Below are 19991 nucleotides of genomic sequence, written 5' to 3' on the forward strand. Positions count from 1 at the left end.
ACATATATAACAAAAAAACAATTGTACACTCCACAACATACCTATAAACACGGATCTGTAACGGTCTTTCACCATTTGTCGACGATCTTGCATATTTTGACGTATTCAATAATTTTGCTAGCAGACGAAACATAACGCACACACAAGAGAAACTAGAAGGGTCCTAGAGGGTGCGGAGGTTAGCTCACTAAAATCCTTCTCAATGACTGAAGGTAGAGCCTAAAAATATGGAATCAATTTAATATCAAAGAACTTTTGATAGAGATTGACATATCAGATGTGCACAAATGTCACTTTTAAAAACTAGAAAATATAAAGAAAAAAGATTATATCTTTTTAAATACAAATTTTTACAAACTGCACATTCGAAGGTAGATAGAGTACGATGTTTCTGTCAATCTTGCGTTGGTTTGAGGCCGATAGCTACAGCCATCTCAAATTGAGAAGAAAAAATGTGAACAGTGATGTCATTGTTCAAGCCCAAAATAGAGGTCTTGCGACTTCATAATATGAATATGTATGAGCTCCAGTTCACATCATGCGCCAGACAAATCTCTTGTAGTCTCAGACACAGTACCTTATTCTCAAAGCACTAATATCGAGTGTCGAGCTTGTGCAGTAAATCATGCATGAGAAATGTTAAAAAAGATATTTCAGTAAAGAATGTCTACATGAGCAGTCTATACTCCGATTGAGAAGTGAATGAAAGGGGTCGATGAAAGGTCATGATGTAGTGGATGATACATAGTTAGTATTACGTATGGCTAAAGAGAGAGAGAGAGAGAGAGAGATCCAAGTTAAGTACGCATGCGATGCTGATCTCCGAAAAGCGGAGGGACAACAACAGAGAGAGATGCGATATACACTGTATGCATGCATATGTACATAGTATCATTCCGGATTAATGTGTCGATCTTGCTGTGACTTGGATTTTAGAGGTCGTTCTAGTTGATTTGTACACTACAGTAAACTGAAATCATAATACTCATGAGGAAATCAAGTCATTGGAATATTGGAATAACAATCTAAGGTAAATATTAATGAATTAGATCTAGTTCTTTCCTTCTTTTTTTTACTTGTGGATCTAGTTGTCATACGTACATTGATGGTTCGATTTCAACTTCAGCGTGTATTGCGGCTTGCATGCGACCGATTCAAGGCTAGCCGGTGATGATAAATGTACTTTCGCGCGAAGTTTTGAACTTGTTGTCAGGGCATGACACGCCTCTTCCCTCAGGCCTGTCTAATTCTCAACGTAATTTTGGGGACCATGAAATTGATTGTTTCAAGGCTCTTACGTACGGCCAGGCGTAGGGAAGGAGCTGGATATCTCCTATTTTATGGAAATTCTGGAGTCGGCAGATGGGTGAGTTGTCATAGTGAAAGAAAATCCTTTCTTTTAATGTTTGTGTAGGGATTTATTTTGAACTTCTGAAACTCCCCCTCATATCCATGATTCATCCCTTTCATATTAATAGGTCATCCCTCATTTACATTCACCCTTTTCATCCACCATCCTTTCATCTGTCTATCTCTCTTTCTCTCTCATTGGTTTCAATGTTCACCTGATGCAGTCAAGCTTATAGTATAATTTACATATACCATGAATATTCAATATATACCCTTTGTTTATGTTTGAATATTCAAGAATACTTTGGGATGCTGATTTATACTTGTATGGGACTAAATGAATATTTATTGGTTTCTTCTACTTTGCATGGAATGTATGTGGAATGCTACATAGAATGCTGTAATGCTTTGCTACATTAAAACCTGGTCAGTTAGCCAGGAGTTATCAATCGTACAACATGTCTGCTGGGCTGCCTCTGTGTACTTAAGAGTGCTAGGAATTAGTTAGAACCACAACCCTACATTGGTGGCAGCGGTGTTTTTCTAGCCTCTTCTTCCCCAGAGCTTCAGGCAGCTTCATCCAGCGGCGGCTGATAGTCAAGGTTTTGGTTATCTTTTCATCCTGCTTCGATTGATACAGTTACGCCCTGCTTCGTGAATTTGCTTCCTCCTTCGTGAATTTGCTTCCTCCTTCAGGTAATTTAGTTCACCCTTTTCGAAAGGCGCTGTTTCTACTGTGCTCCTACCAATGTTAGTTTTCATCCTGCTTCAGTGAAATTCTTCCTTCTTCGCGAATTCTTCTACATGCATAATCTGAAGTTAGTGAAATTTCCGAGTGAATCGGTGTATTTAGATCCATGTTTTTCAGTGTGAAACCTGTATGGACTCAACACATTTCATAGTGGATTAGATGTGTTCTTGCAATTTCAGGTTTACTAATGCTTGCAATTCAAGACTGACTTTCAAGTGTTACTGATTTTAGATATCATGAGTACATTTCGTCTAGACCTCCCTGAGGTCTTCACTGGAGAAGACGGTAGGAATTTTGGGCAGTGGGTACGAAGGCTGGAAGTAGCGGTTGAAGTTCTTCCCCAGACAGAAAGAAAACTGCATCTCATCCTTCCATCCAGACTAGCGGGTGCGGCGTTCACAGTTTGGGAGAGTATTCCGAGCACAGAACAACAAGATTACAGTGTAGTTAGAAAGAAACTTTCTGCTGTTTTTGGGAATACTAATTATTTGACCACGTTCAAGTCATGTATCGATGCTCGGAAGCGGCAACAGAATGAGGTTTTGGAAGTTTTTGCGGCAGCAATTACGACACTAGTGGAAGAAGCTTTCCCTAATTATGACACTGCAGGAAAGGATGGAGAGAAATTTCGCAGGTTTCTCGCCGGTATTGACAAACCCCTGCAGATAAGAATACACGAGATGGGTGCGACGTCGTTTAGCGAGGCGCTAGATGTGGCGGTGCGAGTTGAAAGAGCGAATCGGTTGGGGCAACCATCAGTGGCAACAGACTTTACCATAGCGTCAACTTCTCCGAAGAGGGATGCCACCTCGGCGACGCTTGAGAAGGTTTTACAGCGTTTAGATGAGCTAGAACTCAAGTTGGAGAAATGCAACTCTACACCTAGACCTCAATTCTCTGATCGTCGTCTCCAACCGTCGAGATCACCAAGTCCTTATGACCACCCGTCTCGGTCGAATCGCCGATATTCAGATGATCATTGGCGCCAACCATCTCGATCGCCTAGCCCATACCAACCATACCAACCACATCAACGACGCTTCAGGTCGCCCAGCCCCCTACGTCACCAACGCACTCAGAGCCCTACACATCATCGCACACTTCGCGGGTCAACCCCACCCAGGCGTAATGCATACGATGATGGTAGATCTGCTAGCCCACGACAGTCAAGATACTCGAACCAAGCTAACTGGAAGTCTTCACGTTCTGACGACCGCCACGCATCTGGTACAAGGGATACCCCTTATCATCAGTTGAACGGTGAACAGCACCGGAAGGTTCGTTTCGATGACCAGGGAAACTACTGGTAGTTGGTGAGGAGAGTCACTCATCAACTTCACCACTCTTGACCAAACAGACTCAAACTGACAACAAATCTCATCCTCCATCTACTTCGGCTGTTAATGATCATTCTTCTCCTTCACCTCCGCCACCATATATTCCAGCAATCGTTGACAACTCATATATTTTGGCTTTTATTGACAGTGGTTCATTTATATCACTGATGAGTGCAGATTTCTACTACTCCATCCCAGAAGGCCAGCGAAGTATATTACAGAAGTCAACAACTCTGGCTTCAACGATAACCAGAGAAGGCATTGACATCATTGGCACAACCTCTCCCACCATCCATCTTGGTGACAAAACAACCAGACATATGTTCAATGTTGCAAGGAACATAACTCATCCTTTCGTCCTTGGTTGGGATTTCATGTTCAAACATGATGCCACTCTATCTACTACGACATTCACTATGCCTGGTATGAGTATTCCACTGGTCGACCGTCGTCAATATCAAGTACCACTCAAGTGCAATGTTTCGCTGATAGGAAAGGCAACTCTTCCTGGGATGAGTGAGGTACATGTCCAAGGCCGCCTTATTCCCCCTCAGCCTGATGTGATTCCACAAGACTACGATGGAATCTTTGAGCCCTCCATCCATGAACATCTCCATGTAGCAGGTGCAAGGTCTCTATCTCGACCGCAAGATGGTATCATCTTACTCAGGCTGATCAACCCTTCATCTGAGACAGTGCAATTATCTGCAGACACCACCCTTGGGCAGTTCTATTCTACTACTGGAGACGGTGAGGAAGAATATGAAATCATCGACAGTATTGTAGCTGGCACACAGAAAAGTTCGTCTTTTCAAGCTTCTTCGATGCTTCCTACTTCTAGTCTGTCCAAGACCGAGTATGAGTCTGCTGAAAGTCTACTCAATTCATACTCTGATGTTTTCAGCAGCACATCCGAGGATATTGGACAGACTAACCTCGCCTACCATGACATCACTACATCAACAGAGATACCAACTCGTAAAAGGGCATACAGGACTTCACCAACTATGAGAGTCGAGATCCAGAACCAGGTTGATGAGCTACTTCGTCGAGACATCATCGAGGAAAGTTTTAGTCCATGGGCAAGCCCCATCGTTATGGTGCGAAAGAAGGACAAGACTTACAGGTTTTGTGTTGACTACAGAGCTTTGAATGCTGTTACGGTACGGGATTCGCATCCGATTCCACGACAGGACGATTCTATCGATGCTTTGTCCTCCTCGTCCTACTTCAGTGTAATTGACCTATCTTCAGGCTATTGGCAGATCCCTTTGGATCCGAAAGACAAGGAGAAGACCGCATTTACCACTGGAACTGGCCTCTATCAGTTTAAGGTCATGCCATTTGGATTAGTCAACGCGCCAATGACGTTCCAGCGAGTAATGGAAGCCGTCCTCCATGGTCTCCATTGGTCAACATGTCTTATCTACTTAGATGATTGCATTATTCTCGGCAAGACATTTCAAGATCACCTACACAATCTCCGGGAAGTCTTACAACGATTCCGAGAAGCCAATCTCAAGCTGAAACCTTCGAAATGTCAATTCTTTCGAAAGGAAGTAACCTATCTGGGACATGTGATCAGTACTACTGGAGTTCGCCCCGATCCTGTCAACACCAAGAAAGTCTCATCCTGGCCTCAACCTAAGACTCCAACCCAAGTGAGAGCATTTCTAGGACTTGCCTCCTACTATCGTCGGTTTATGCCAAGTTTTGCTCAAGTAGCATCTCCACTCACTGACTTGACTCATAAAGGCAAGAAGTTCATCTGGACTGATGATTGTGAGGAAGCCTTCGACCAACTGAAGTCGTCTCTCACAAGCCCACCAATCCTTGCATACCCGGACTTCAACAACAAGTTTAGCTTAGCCACTGATGCTTCACAAGATGCTATTGGAGCCGTACTCTCTCAGTTGCAAGATGGTAATGACCGAGTGGTTGCTTTCTACAGTCGGAAGCTTACAGAGTCCCAGCGTAGATGGTCTACCTACGATAGGGAACTGTGGGCAGTTATCTCGTCTATCCGCCATTTCAGACATTATCTTAGAGGCCAAGAATTTAACATTCTCACTGACCATCGCCCTCTGTTGGGCTACAACAGTGTACCTATCCAAGACGATGCGACAGGAAGGAGAGCAAGATGGATTGTAGAGTTGAATGCATATTCTTTCACCATAACTCACAAGAAGGGCACTGCACATCAAAACGCTGATGCAATGTCGCGCATGCCGGAAGATGTTACACACCCTGTTAGTATGGTGAACACACGCTCCTCTACCACTCAACCAGTCCAGGGATCAACCGTTCCAAAGTCATCCAACTCAATGGCTGATAAAGCTCCTGAGAACTTTATCCTGGCTAGCCATCATGCTGATTTACAGTATCATCAGCAACACGATAAAGACATTCAGAGAATAATCAAGTACATCAAGGAAGTCCGTCATCCAACAGTGAGAGAAGTCCGGCGACAATCACCTCGTCTACGACGTCTCCTATGGCAACTCCCTCGTCTTGTACTAGAGAATGATCTCTTATACCGACGACGACAAGACAACTCAGGTTCGTCCTCTCTTCAGGTAGTTGTGCCTGAATCTCTTATCCCTCAGGTCCTGCAAGAGATACATGGTAATCCATCCTCTGGACACTTCGGAGTTCAACGCACACTACACAGGGCTGAATCTATGTGCTTTTGGCCATTCATGCACAAGGATATAACCGACTACTGCAGAACTTGTCCTGCTTGTGAGTCGATTAGATCTCCAAGTCCTAAGCACCAAGCTCCACTCCAGAGCATAAAGACCGATCACCCTCTTCAAATGGTTTTCGCTGATATAGCCGAGCTGCCTACTTCAAGAAGCGGGTACCACTATATTTTGGTTGTTGTTGATCACTTTAGTAAATACACCAATATTTACCCCATGCGAGACCAGACCGCCCAGACTGTGGCTGGACACTTATTCGAAGAATACATCAAGGAGCATGGAGTTCCTGAGTCACTACATACAGACCAAGGAAGACAATTTGAATCCAGACTAGTCCAGGATCTCTGCAAGAGGCTCGGCATTCGCAAATCTCGATCATCCCCTTACCACCCACAGGGAGCTGGCATCGTTGAAAGAGCGAACAGAGTTATCAAAGAACAACTTGCTAAGTACATAGCAGACCAAGGAGGTGACTGGGACAAGCACATACATCAATTGCAGCTAGCCTACAACACTAGTGTCCATACAAGCACTGGCATGACACCCTATTTCATCATGCATGGTCGTGAAGCAAGGACCCCAGCTAGTGTCACTTGTCCTATCATGACTCAGTCATATGATTCTCCTCAAGAGTATGTCACTGATGTGTGTTCCCGGCTAAGACAGGCTTTCCAACATACCAGACAGAAGGCAGAACAAGCTCAACTCAGGCAGAAAAGGGACTATGATGCGTCAACTAGGACCATCAAGTATGCACCAGGAGATCTAGTTTGGTTACACAATCCCGTCAATGCTAGACGCAAACTGGAGCCCAACTGGAAGGGACCTTTCGTCATCGTCTCATCCTCACCAGATAACCTTAACTATCTGATAGCCGACATTCACGATGAAAGTGCAAAGAAACTAGTTCATCACAACAGACTCAAACTCTTCAGGTCTAGAGCTTTTCTACAAGGGAAAGGACCTTCAACTTCACGTCCTCCTTCAGGTAGTCAGAAAAGACCTGAAGTTATCCCTCCTTCCTCAAGTCCTCCTTCAAGTAATCAGGCCAGGCCTGACATACCTCCTTTGGCATCTCACTCTTCAATAGAGATGCCATGGTCAACTAACACTCCAACACAAGCTGATCGGTTCCGGCCGCCAGAAGACCTCCAGGTTCCAGCGGGTCAACAACCAATCCAATCTGAGTTAGGCAATTCTGACCAGCCATCTTGGTCAGAGGCGTCTAATGGACAGTCATCAACTCAATCCATACAACGGCAGACTCGAGAGCGACAGGTTAACTCCCCTGACCATTTCCATAGACCAGGGCCCTCTAGAGAAAACCCTGATGTCAACCCCGATGTCAACCCCGATGTCAACCCCGATGTCAACCCCGATGTCTACCCTGATGTCAACCCCGAGGTCAACGACCAGCAACACACCACTCAACCATCAACTGGTGCATCAGCGACCCAACGTACACCCCGCACTATGCACGAAGACCCCACGACGCAAGAGGACACCACGACGCAGTTACCTCAAACTCGCTCTGGTAGACGCGTCCACAAACCGCAGAAGTATAGCGATTACCAACTGTGACTATTTTCCTATATCGAGAGGTATTGAACATTTCATTAATCTGAAGTCAACATTTCCGTCGGGAGAAAAGAACGTTTAAACTGTCAACTTTCGGTTATGGAAAATTACAATATTGATTGGACTGTGATCATGAATGACAGAGACATTCAAACTCATTTGAGCTTTAAGTGCTAAACTGGACTGTTCAATATATTTGACTCTATGGACTCGGCAACAATTTTGAGCGATTTTGATATTGAATGGACTGTGAATTTCATGAGTTCTGTACGGGTCAGAACATCAGAATTATGGACTGAGAATTTCGAGCGTTAGACAAATAAGAATTGGAATGGACTGTAATTCCTTCTGCATTTCTCGCGAATTTTTGTTTGATTGCAGAACTTCTAAATTTGGGTTATATTTGTGTGTGTATTATTAATGATTCATACATTATGATAATGTGATATAATCACTTATGTCTGGTTATTATGATGATAGGAATGTGAATGTTGTGTGTTTATGTATTCATGTAATGGATAGCTTCTGGAAAATCTCAAATTTCCAAGTGATAGAATGTTTCATTTCTAGAAGGTAAAAAAAAGAAGGAAAGTAATTGGTTGAGAGAATTATTCAGCTATAGATGATTTCATTTCCTTACCAATTGCTCAAAATAATGAGAGCGTACCAAATTTGGAACTGTATTTGGCTTTAGAAACAAAGGAAACGGCGTTTGGACAAAAAGTGTTTTGTTAGGATTGTTACAACTTTTTGAGTCGATTGTTTTTTTTTAGAAAGGCAGATACACTGTATTTATAGTTGTTTCTATTTTACCATTGGAATCGGGAAGTGTTTCCCCGAGATGGAAAGTGAAACAGATTGGAAGCGGGAAAGCTCAGGTATATATAAAATCATGTGGTTTTTGCAGATTTTTGTTTTTCTTTTCAGCTTATACATGTATATTAAGCTAATACTCTGTACATTTGAGTCATAGGTCATTTATATACGAGTAAAATTCATTTGTTTTGTACAAGTGTATATATATATGCTTACAGGTAGTAAGGTTTAGTTTTTCTTTTAATGGGAAACAAAAGGATATATTGATAGTGATTCTCTGTTTACAAGAGGAAAGGATAGAAAGTATCATTTTGAAAGATGTTTAATGTGTTAGATGTTTGGGTAATCAAAGAAAGGACAATGCCTTATAAAATGAGGACATTTTATTTGTAAGGGGAAGACTAGTTTGTAGGGATTTATTTTGAACTTCTGAAACTCCCCCTCATATCCATGATTCATCCCTTTCATATTAATAGGTCATCCCTCATTTACATTCACCCTTTTCATCCACCATCCTTTCATCTGTCTATCTCTCTTTCTCTCTCATTGGTTTCAATGTTCACCTGATGCAGTCAAGCTTATAGTATAATTTACATATACCATGAATATTCAATATATACCCTTTGTTTATGTTTGAATATTCAAGAATACTTTGGGATGCTGATTTATACTTGTATGGGACTAAATGAATATTTATTGGTTTCTTCTACTTTGCATGGAATGTATGTGGAATGCTACATAGAATGCTGTAATGCTTTGCTACATTAAAACCTGGTCAGTTAGCCAGGAGTTATCAATCGTACAACATGTCTGCTGGGCTGCCTCTGTGTACTTAAGAGTGCTAGGAATTAGTTAGAACCACAACCCTACATTTGTTTTATTATAAACAAATTAGTAATTAAAAAGTTATATTTGGGCATTGGCCTCCCTACCTCTGACTCTATTTGTCCAGACTAGAGGTCTAGTCTAGTCATGTAGACCTCGAAGATCGAACTAAGTTCCAGAGTAAGAATATTGGGAAAAGATTATGAAAAGAAAATCTAGAGTAACTTTACCGATTCTCAGCAGATCTACTTGAATGTGGCCTCTATCCCAGAATAAATTGAGTTCGGATTCCAGATCAAGATCACTCATCGGCGCGGCCAAGCCATATCACCCTCGGCTCTACGGTATACGGCTTCGTACTTGCTGTTGGCGGTGAGTGCCTTTCTGAACGAATGAGCAAGAGTTTGCACACAGAAAATCCGACACAGACGATAAAAGTTTGACCAAAAGTTTTGTTTGTCGTTATTAAGGATCAATTAAAGTAAAGCTAGTCTAAGGTTCATGTTGATGGTGAGGGAATTTGCATCCACTGCATCACTTCCTGAACCATGCAATGTCATGCCAGCGACAGTTCCACCATATTGTTTTGCAACACATCATACATCCCACCACCAGTCATACTCTGACGAGTAGTACTCCGTCTAAGCAAAGCGTAGGCGTAGGCGCGGCCAGCGCGCGCGGCCAAGACATACATGATCCTGACATAGAAGTCCTCACCGCGATATCATGTGCCATTTATTTCGCAAAAAATATTAGTTTTTGTCGAAACATATATTATATTGTGGGCATATGGACCGTCATTTTGATTTTTACATTTACTTTAAGCATATAACAAATTTCCTTACCTTGTAAATTATATAAAAACAATAAGCATTGTCTGAATTGAGGCTAAATTTGGGGAATTCCCCCAAATGAAGATAAATGGCTGCGCCACGTCCCGCGGCGCGCCGCTCTTCCCCGTCCGATTTCCCTAGCCAAGGGGTTTTCTAGCCTGATTCAGTCATTCATTATCATCAATACTGCAAGACCAAAAACAGAACAAGTAAACAGGTTGAAATAGCAATCAGAAGGAATATGGTATTGAATAGAAATGACTAATGTTAGCCTCTCGCTCTCCCTTTTCATAAGGTTCTGCCCCATTCTGTTTTGTGAGTCATCCGCCCCCCCTCTCTCTCTCTCTCTCTCTGGCTCTATCCCCTCCCCCACCCTCTATCTCTCTCTCCCCCCTCTCCCCACCCTTCCCTCTCTATCTCTTTCTCTCCCTCGTCCCTTCCAACACGTTTCTCTCTCTCCCCTCCCCCACTCTTTCCCTCTCGATCTCTTTCTCTCCCTCGTCGCTCCCAATACGTCTCTCTCTCTCTCTCTCTCTCTCTATCCCTCCCCACCCTCTCTCTCTCTCCCCTCCCCATCCCTTCCCTCTCTATCTCTTTCTCTCCCTCGTCCCTCCCAACACGTTTCTTTCTCTCCCCTCCCCCAGCCCTTCCCTCTCTATCTCTTTCTCTCCCTTGTCCCTCCCAACACGTTTCTCTCTCTCCCCTCCCCCACCCCTTCCCTCTCTATCTCTTTCTCTCCCTCGTCCCTCCCAACACGTTTCTCTCTCTCCCCTCCCCCACCCCTTCCTTCTTTATCTCTTTCTCTCCCTTGTCCCTCCCAACACGTTTCTCTCTCCCCTCCCCCACCCCTTCCCTCTCTATCTCTCTCTCCCTCGTCCCTCCCAACACGTTTCTCTCTATCCCTCCTCTCACCCCTTCCCTCTCTATCTCTTTCTCTCTCTCTATCCCTCCCCACCCCCTCTCTCTCTCCCCTCCCCACCCCTTCCCTCTCTATCTCTTTCTCTCCCTCGTCCCTCCCAACACGTTTCTCTCTCTCCCCTCCCCCACCCCTTCCTTCTTTATCTCTTTCTCTCCCTTGTCCCTCCCAACACGTTTCTCTCTCCCCTCCCCCACCCCTTCCCTCTCCATCTCTCTCTCCCTCGTCCCTCCCAACACGTTTCTCTCTATCCCTCCTCTCACCCCTTCCCTCTCTATCTCTTTCTCTCCCTCGTCCCTCCCAACACGTTTCTCTCTCTCCCCTCCCCTACCCCTTCCCTCTCTATCTCTTTCTCTCCCTTGTCCCTCCCAACACGTTTCTCTCTCTCTCCCCTCCCCCACCCCTTCCCTCTATCTCTTTCTCTCCCTTGTCCCTCCCAACACGTTTCTCTCTCTCCCCTCCCCTACCCCTTCCCTCTCTATCTCTCCCTCGTCCCTCCCAACACGTTTCTCTCTCTCCCCTCCCCCACCCCTTCCCTCTCTATCTCTTTCTCTCCCTCGTCCCTCCCAACACGTTTCTCTCTATCCCTCCTCTCACCTCTCTCTCGCTCTCTCACCCTCTCCCTCCATCCCTCTCTCTCTTTCTCATTTCACATTAAACAACATTTATATTTTCTTTCCTTTCAAACATTTTATCACCTTCCTCTCTCTTCCTCTGCAACCATGTCACCCAAAACTGATTTGGGTCTAAGATTTCTGTGAAAGTAAAACAAATATTAGGATGAAGCTATATCAGCAGTATTTGGTGAGATACATTTGAATTTGTTTATTTCTATACAAGTTATCTTTGTTTTAAATTCCATTTTATACACTATTTATTTGACAAGCATAAGCATCACATATACAAAAAAGACAACATTTCAGTGAAGAAGAAAAAAATCTAGAATATATTTTTGAAATACTATGATATTGTTTACTCCTATGACTTTCATGAGAAGAAAAACATGCAAAATTTTGTGATATAAAATACAGTTTTCATCTTCAATACATGGGTGATGGGGAAAGTATTTATAGAAAACTTGGTTCCATTCGTCATTTAATGAATTCACCTTCTGTCGGAAGTTAAGATACTATGACAAATCATACTCTTGTTTATGAATCATCATTTGACCGTGCCACTATGACATCATTTCAAAGCTACATGTACATTTGGTTTATAAACCCAAGGTTTTTGTGGGTTTTTGTTTTGTTTGTGAGTGTGAGGCAGATCGCATAATGCTCACATAATTCAATCACACTTATATTGCGTGATTCACGAAGTCTCTTGCCATGAGAATATAAGCTATCATTAAAAATTCATAAAACTTTCATTGGGAAAAGGATGCTGGATTTACAGTCCATATCGAAGCCCTACGACAACATAACATAAGCTTATTTCCCTTGTACTACACATTGGCAAGTTCGGTACCATACAAATCATTTGAACGATTTCTTATTGTAGAGGTATTGCAGTCGAGTGGTCAGCACTTGACTTGAAATGCAAAGGTCGCAGGTTCGATACCCGACACGGCACTAATGTCCTCTGGCAAGGCATTAATCTACATTTGCCACTCCAAACCCAGGAGAGAAAAGGGGACCTGATAGGATGACGAAAGCATATATGTTAGTAATTGCCATATGTCCTCATGGTGACTACATGGTAGGAATATTCCCCAGGAATGGAGATGGTGCACATTGTGTATTTCATATTAAGCGCTATATAAATCCATAATATCTCATCTTATTATTCTGTTTAGTTTCTATGACAACACATAGACTAATGTGAAATAGTAATCTTTGCATAATACATGTGTGATAAAAATATATACGATTAATTATATAATCCACAGAATTGCACATAATTCAACAATTACATTGTTTTATCTGGTCAAAATTGTTCTTGACCATTATAATTCTTTTTAAATTTCCACTCAATAGCATGCATTTATGGGGAAAAATTGCAATAAAAAATAACATGTTGAAATAGAGTTGAAACAAAGTACAATACTTATATGGTCTCAAATAAATAATTTTCTGTGGAAAAAAATTGAATAAATCAAAACATTTTGTTATTCTACCGTACTTAGTGCAAGGGAAGCTATTTTATAGTGTTCTGAAACACTTTGTTACGAGCAGAGTGCTTTTATCATGAATTTCATTTTTATCTTCTCCTGATGACTTAAAGATAAAGTTGAGTTATGGTCATGCGATTGCATTGTGAGAGAAAGGGTGTGAAGTCGATTAGAAAAGGTTGATCATTTAGCATATAAATATTTGTGTGTATTGCAAGGTTCTGGAATCATCAAAATGATTTTTAAAAATTGCCAAGTCTTGGTTAAGTTACAAGCATTGTACACAGAAAGATGTACCGGTATATGGGACTACACGAACACGTGGCGTAAAAATCTGTCCCGATTTTTACGATGTTACATGCCATATTTAGAATATGAAGGCATTTGAAGAGCCATGCTTTTCAGGGAGCATGTTTTATCTGATGTTCTTCCACACTTGCATAATAACAATGATAACGCTCACAGATTAATTTTCACCTCTTCCCAGAACTCAACCTCCTCTTTAAACAATGTTATCAACTTACAAATGTACCAAGATTCTATATGCCAAATCATATGGGATAACACAGGAATGCCTTAAAACATGGATAAACATATGTGGCAAGACTGCCATAATATTTTGTGGAATCGAGACTGACATTTGTTCTCAAACATGCTACTACAATGTGTGTTAGACAAGCCCCAAGATTTATTCAGAGTTTGAAGCCTTAATGCTCCTTTTAGTATACTCCCTTCATCATGCATAAATGCATATGCAACATTTAAATGAAATAATTAATGTCTTTGAAATTTAACCATTTAATCATTGATATAATAATTCATTTTCTGCCTCTTGAAAAAGACCAAGATTGATTTCTAGGACGTGAAGATGAAATGGGCAACATCAACATATTAAATGAATACTCTCTCTACATCCCATCGATAGCAGAGCAGTTGCAGGTAACTGATGAATGTCATCAAAATATATAAATTAAAGGCAAATACATTTACAACACTTGTTCAACAGCACCAGGTATAGAGATGTACAATAAATTACAAGATATTTGATAAGCATTAAACATCATATTCATTTTGATGTTTGGTGTGCTGTGAAAGTAGCAGGGTTGTGTAACAACTGTGTAAGAGCAACCTAAATACTGACTTTACATTTTATGAACTTCAAGGAATGTGTTGGTGACTTTATAGTAATTCACTTTTCCAAATACATGTAGCATTTGGTACATAAAACATCCCACTTGTGACATTTGGTGAACAAAAAAGATTTTTTTTTTAAAATGCCATAAAGAATTTTCCTATGTGATTCCACAAAATGTCACACAAAGCGTTCAACAAATGTCAAATGTCATGATCAGAGACTTAAGTTTACAAAAAGAAGGCATGTGTATCCACCTACAAAGCTCCTTTAAGATTCATTGTCTGACAAAGTTCCATACCTCTTAAGTCGGACAGAACAGGCTCTGACATATTGCTTCTTTCGGTATTTAAGAGTGCATTGCAACAATAAAACTCATCATTCTTATCTCCACAATAGACATAGATGAATGTTCCATGAACAATGTTCTTCTCACTTTGGAGGTGAAGGTGTTGTGGTCTAGTGGATAAGTCACTAGTCTGTAGATCAAAAGGTAGGGGGTTTAAATCCCAGCCCGGCACTGGCGTCCTTCGGCAAGACGTTAATCTACATTTGCGACTTTGGCAATAATGGTCAAAGCCCCATGAGTGCCACTGTGTGACAGATATGAGTGCTATATAATCAGCCATTATCATTATTTCCAAATTTTGACCACACCATCCCGTGACGATGTGATTAAAGCGTTACTTGAGGACGATATCTGGAAGACACCCATATCTGTGATCACATCTCGATGCCCCACTGGGACCTGCTCAGCACTGCGTCGTTGACTCTCGTCACTCCCGGAGGTCGCAGCCGAACCCGTTCCACCACGCTGCTTGCCGTATGTTTCGACGATGACTTCAGTACCGTCTATGACACGATGACTGATGGGAAAAGAAATAAAGGTGATGTCATGATCAACATTAGAAGAAACTTTACAGAGATGACAAAAACGGAAGGCCCAAAATTTAAAAGGCTATCTTCTTGAGAATACATGGACAATCTTCACTTACCAATTTTAACTTCAACCCCAGACCAAACCTTTGATTTGATTTTGTTGTTGATTTATTTGATTTCCAGGTACATGTATAAACAAAATAGAAATAACAACACAGAGCATATAACATGAAAGAGTTACAAGACAGTGAAAAAGCCACCAGCAGATGCCTGAGGATTACCTTAACAAAAATTCCATTCTGTAATGAGGTTCTCCACGTCCGCTAGTAAACGTAACCCTAACACTAAATGCAAACCTAACCTGATCACCAAACATACCCTAAAACCCAATTGCAACTATAACTCTAACCCTTTATCTCTGATGAAATAAGAGCCTGGGGTAATTGTCCCCAGAGCATATGTCAGACGACACAGTAGAGGGGTCGTAGTCTAGTGGATATGTCGTTGGACTGACAATCACATGGTGTGCGGTTCGAGTCCTGCTGCAACACTATCAAAGCACCACTGCACTATTTATGGCTACTTGCGCCCTCTATATGGCAAACAATGCCTAAGCGGTGACCGTTGGTCCCCTTCTTCTTATGTTAATTGAGAGCTGATTTGATGAGATAACCACCTATCTTTGCAGAGAGGTCTAATCCCTCCTGGCCAAACTAGTGCAGATGGGCTTTAAATGTCCTTTGGCAAGATATCAATCTAGGTTAGCCACTCTCCACCCAGGTTTCCTCCCAGGTTTAGTTAATGGGTACCCAGGCCAGTAGGAAGAAGTTCCTTGAATGCTTGTGCGCCTTATCGAGTGGCCATACTAAAGCCAAGGTAATAACTTGGTTGCAGGGCCCTCAGGGAGAACAATTCTAATACTAATGAGACAAGACCTGGGGAGTGTTTCACAAAGATCCTAAATTGAACTTATCTCTAACTTGGACTTAACTATTATGGAAAGCCGTGAGCATCCTTGAAAATATTTTGTAAAAGATACACATGTATTTTAAAAAGGTTAAAATGTTGATTCAAATCATTCATATTTTCTATTATCAAGGAGATTGTATGTTCATGATGCGGAATTTATGAAAAGTCTAAAGTACTTGAAGTTTTGCTTTTGAATCTATTTTATTAAAAGGTTACAAATGGCTCTCCATATTGTTTAAGTCCACCTTAGGGTAAAGTTTGACTTAGGATCTTTGTGAAACACCCCCCCAGTTATTTATCATCAGCAATAACTTACTTGTAGGAAACACTGAGCTGCGTTACAGGATCATTCACCGATCCTGCTATAATGGACGATTGCTGAGGGTTGGTGATGTTCCAGTATCTTATCCTCTGATCGGAGCCGGCCGTCAGGAAGCACGGCGTCTGCTCCATAGATGGGATGCAGTACAGGGCGTGGATTGCATGCTGGGAGGTCTGGGATATGAGATGAAGTACAATACAATATATACCTCTCTATAGAAATCCAGCCATCTGATTGGTTGAAATTGCAGTCGTGATTTTCAATAGTCTTTTGAAAAGTGCCCTCAGATCCCCATTGGTTTATGTGTTAACATTTTCTTTGTGCAAGCGGACACCATACAGTGCTTTTTGTCTGTGATTCCCAAATGATTGAAACTTTCTGTCATTTATTTTAACCAATCTTTACTCAATAAAAGGATAAGGTAAGAACTCTTGGTAGATTTTTGTTTCAATTCGGCATATAAAAGACATATTGACTGCTTTAATATTTGAGGTCTGGCTGTCTTATAGGCTCTCGGGAACAGGCACACATCCTGTCATGACCCGCGCACGTTCCCTTGAGCCTATAAAACAGCCAGGCCTCTCAAAGCAGTCAATATCTCTATAACATCAGAGCTGCTTTTCAAGAAGAGCATCAAATGGGAGAAACATTTTAGAACGGATACAAACATCAAAGTGATTGGATCAAGTGCTGAAAATTAGAATAAGAGCAGAAATGATGCACATTCTCAAAAGGAAAATATTGACCTTTCTGTTAAAAAGCAAAAAAATGCTGCCAACCTGAAAGACTATTACAAAGCACAGGTTCAAAAAACAATTAAAAAAATTGTTTGGCACAAGTGTCGCACGAGTAAAATTTTCTGCATGCAACACTCCAATAGCATGTAAAATATTCTTTTTTTTCCATGGGGAAGTTTCATAAAACTAGATCCAGACTCTCTTACTTTTCTTATTATACAGGATAATAGTATATGTACATTACATGTACATGTAATGTTGAAAAGGCAACAATAGGAATTTGACAAGGTATTGTAAGATTCATTAATAAATGGAGAGGGATGGGACGTCAAAACCGACCCCTACACCCTCTTTGTGATAGAGTATGAATAAGCAAGTTCGTAATTGCAAATCCCGCATGCGCCAGATTCGGGAACGAACTTTTCCAAAGGTCAATTGAAGTAAAACATAAACTAAACAGTGAAGGTCGAACGCACGCACACATTTTCACGTAGCCCTATGTACATATGCATTACGCAGAGCGTGCAAGTAAACGACGATTAAGCTTTGGAGATATGTTCATTTGACCTATGACACGAACTCACTTATTACTGAATACGCACCTGTGTTTGGGAGAGGGGAGGGTGTGGACTCGCCCATAGGGTGAACCGTCTCGCCCCTGTCTCCATGTCCCACATAGAGACTTCATTGTTTCCTTGTACCGCTGAGATGACCAAGGACTGCTGGCTGGGGTGCAGACGAACCCTCCTTACCAGAGCACCTGTATAATAAAACCAAAACAATATCAGTAAGAACACCCCAAAAAAAAACATTATTTTACAGCAATTTTATTATTAGGCACCAAAAATATTATTAATTTACAATTAAATTAATAAAAGTCTTTTGTACCAGTCTTTTATTACCAGGCTTTAAATGTATTATTCCAACTAAAGGAATCCTCTTAAGGGTCTCTTGAAGTAATAAAGGATTTTGTTGGAAAATCGATTTTAATAAACAGTTGAGGTGATGATTACATAAATTGAATTAAGCACTGACAAAAGACTATTTGGAGGGTTATTATTTCCACTGATTACATTTTGAAAAATGAGTTTTTTTTTCTTTTTTTTAAGAGGAAGAAAAAGAAAACTAGAAGAGAAAAAGAGAGGGCTGAGTGAGATACAGACAGACAGATGGACACAAAAACAGAGAGAGAATGAGAGAGAGAGAGAGAGAGAGAGAGAGAGAGAGAGAGAAGAAGAAGAAGGAAAAGTGTGTCCACTGGAAAGGATTCAGAAATCAAAAGAGGTTGTGAGCGCAGAAAACGGTAGCCAGTTAAAGCCTTTTAAAAACCTTGAGCACCTTGAGCACCTTGCATGGTGGAATAAAGTCTCCCTTGGTTTCATATCGAAATAAAGCGTGATAGGGTTTTCTCAACAATACCTGATGGATGTTGAACTGTAGTGATCGGGAGTTGGAACCTCATGTCCCAGCAAATATGGCTGCCACTGGTTGTACCCACTGCCATCCAGCACTGCTGGGGGTCAACCACAAAGGATGTGATCAAACCTACAAGAAAATCATATTTTCAAATGAATATAATTGAGTGGGGAAAAGGTCAATATTGCATTCATATTCCATATGTGGTCCAGTGGATATGTCACCGGACTGCGGATCAAAAGGTACACGGTTTGAGTCCCGCCTCGGCATTAATGTCATTTGCCACACTCAACCCAGGTGAGGTAAAATGACTGTGCGCTGCTAATGGCTGCCAGAGCCAAAGCTAGGGTAATAATTTCCAAAGCTTTTTGGAAAAGCATAGAGATGTTATTATTATTATCATAATGATAACAAAGTATGAAATATGTGTACAATATAAAGATACTGCTTTAACATTAAATATATGAAATAATCTGCAATGGGTGAAATGAAATACAAAATATAAACGGAAGGAGGTTTGAAATATGACCTCAGAGAAAAACAATTTAACAAGTCATGGAAAATACATTTCGAATAGGAAAATAAAACAAAATTAGAAAAAAAGCAACTACATATCTTAGACGGAAGATTTAAAATTTAAAAAGTTTCTCTTTTATCAAATTTTCCAATAGCTTTACTGATCTGTTTCTGTCATTTTTCTGATTTTAAGTTGGGTGTATCAATTTGGAATTTCCTTTTTAAGTATATCTCATTCACACATGTTATCATCAATAAGAGTCTGAAGAAGAATTTAGTATCCTTTTTTTAATATAAATCTTCAAAAAAGAAGAATTTAGTATCTTGCCATGCCTCTGCTGGTTGCGTAATCGGAAGGCCTCGGTAGGGGATCTCAGATCCCAGCCCACGAGATAGCCCTGCGATGTAGCATAGACCAGGATTGATTGTGGACCTGTATCAAAGTGGGCCAGGTCTACTGGTACACCCTCCTCGCTTACATTCAGCTGCCGTTTGTCCAGAGGAGCTAGTCTAGGTGGACTCGCTTCTATTCTGTAAGACAAATGTAAGGCAAAAATACAGCAGGTTGTAGCAATCGTATCATATGAATGCAAAGCTGAATGTGCATCCAAACATAAATCAATGCAAGTTGAAGACATTAATTTGAATGAGTGCAAATTTAAATGTACAAGCTCAACCCCCCCCCCCCCCCCTCCATAAACAAGATGTCAGTGTAAGTTGTGGAAATATATTGTTCTTATAACCACTAATTAACAGATAAATGTTTATCAATGGGAAACTGAAGTTAGTACAATTTAAAAAC

The 19991-nt window shown here is 41.2% G+C and overlaps 1 protein-coding gene across 1 annotated transcript in view; it reads right to left on the reverse strand.

The window, feature by feature from the left end:
* Positions 1-13619: 13619 nt before the first annotated feature.
* The window catches only part of LOC584552 (phosphoinositide 3-kinase regulatory subunit 4), a 34535-nt gene continuing 28163 nt past the window's right edge, over positions 13620-19991 (reverse strand). The window contains exons 26-30 of the mRNA XM_030986809.1: positions 19518-19720; positions 18677-18802; positions 17860-18017; positions 16515-16693; positions 13620-15216 (exon numbers count right to left, since the gene is read on the reverse strand). Of these exons, the coding sequence (XP_030842669.1) occupies positions 14985-15216; positions 16515-16693; positions 17860-18017; positions 18677-18802; positions 19518-19720 (898 nt within the window). The 3' untranslated portion in view covers positions 13620-14984. The remainder of the gene's footprint in view (positions 15217-16514; positions 16694-17859; positions 18018-18676; positions 18803-19517; positions 19721-19991) is intronic.

Source organism: Strongylocentrotus purpuratus, unplaced genomic scaffold, assembly GCF_000002235.5.
Source record: "Strongylocentrotus purpuratus isolate Spur 01 unplaced genomic scaffold, Spur_5.0 spur5_scaffold_16, whole genome shotgun sequence".
In the NCBI taxonomy this organism is placed as follows: domain Eukaryota; kingdom Metazoa; phylum Echinodermata; class Echinoidea; order Camarodonta; family Strongylocentrotidae; genus Strongylocentrotus; species Strongylocentrotus purpuratus.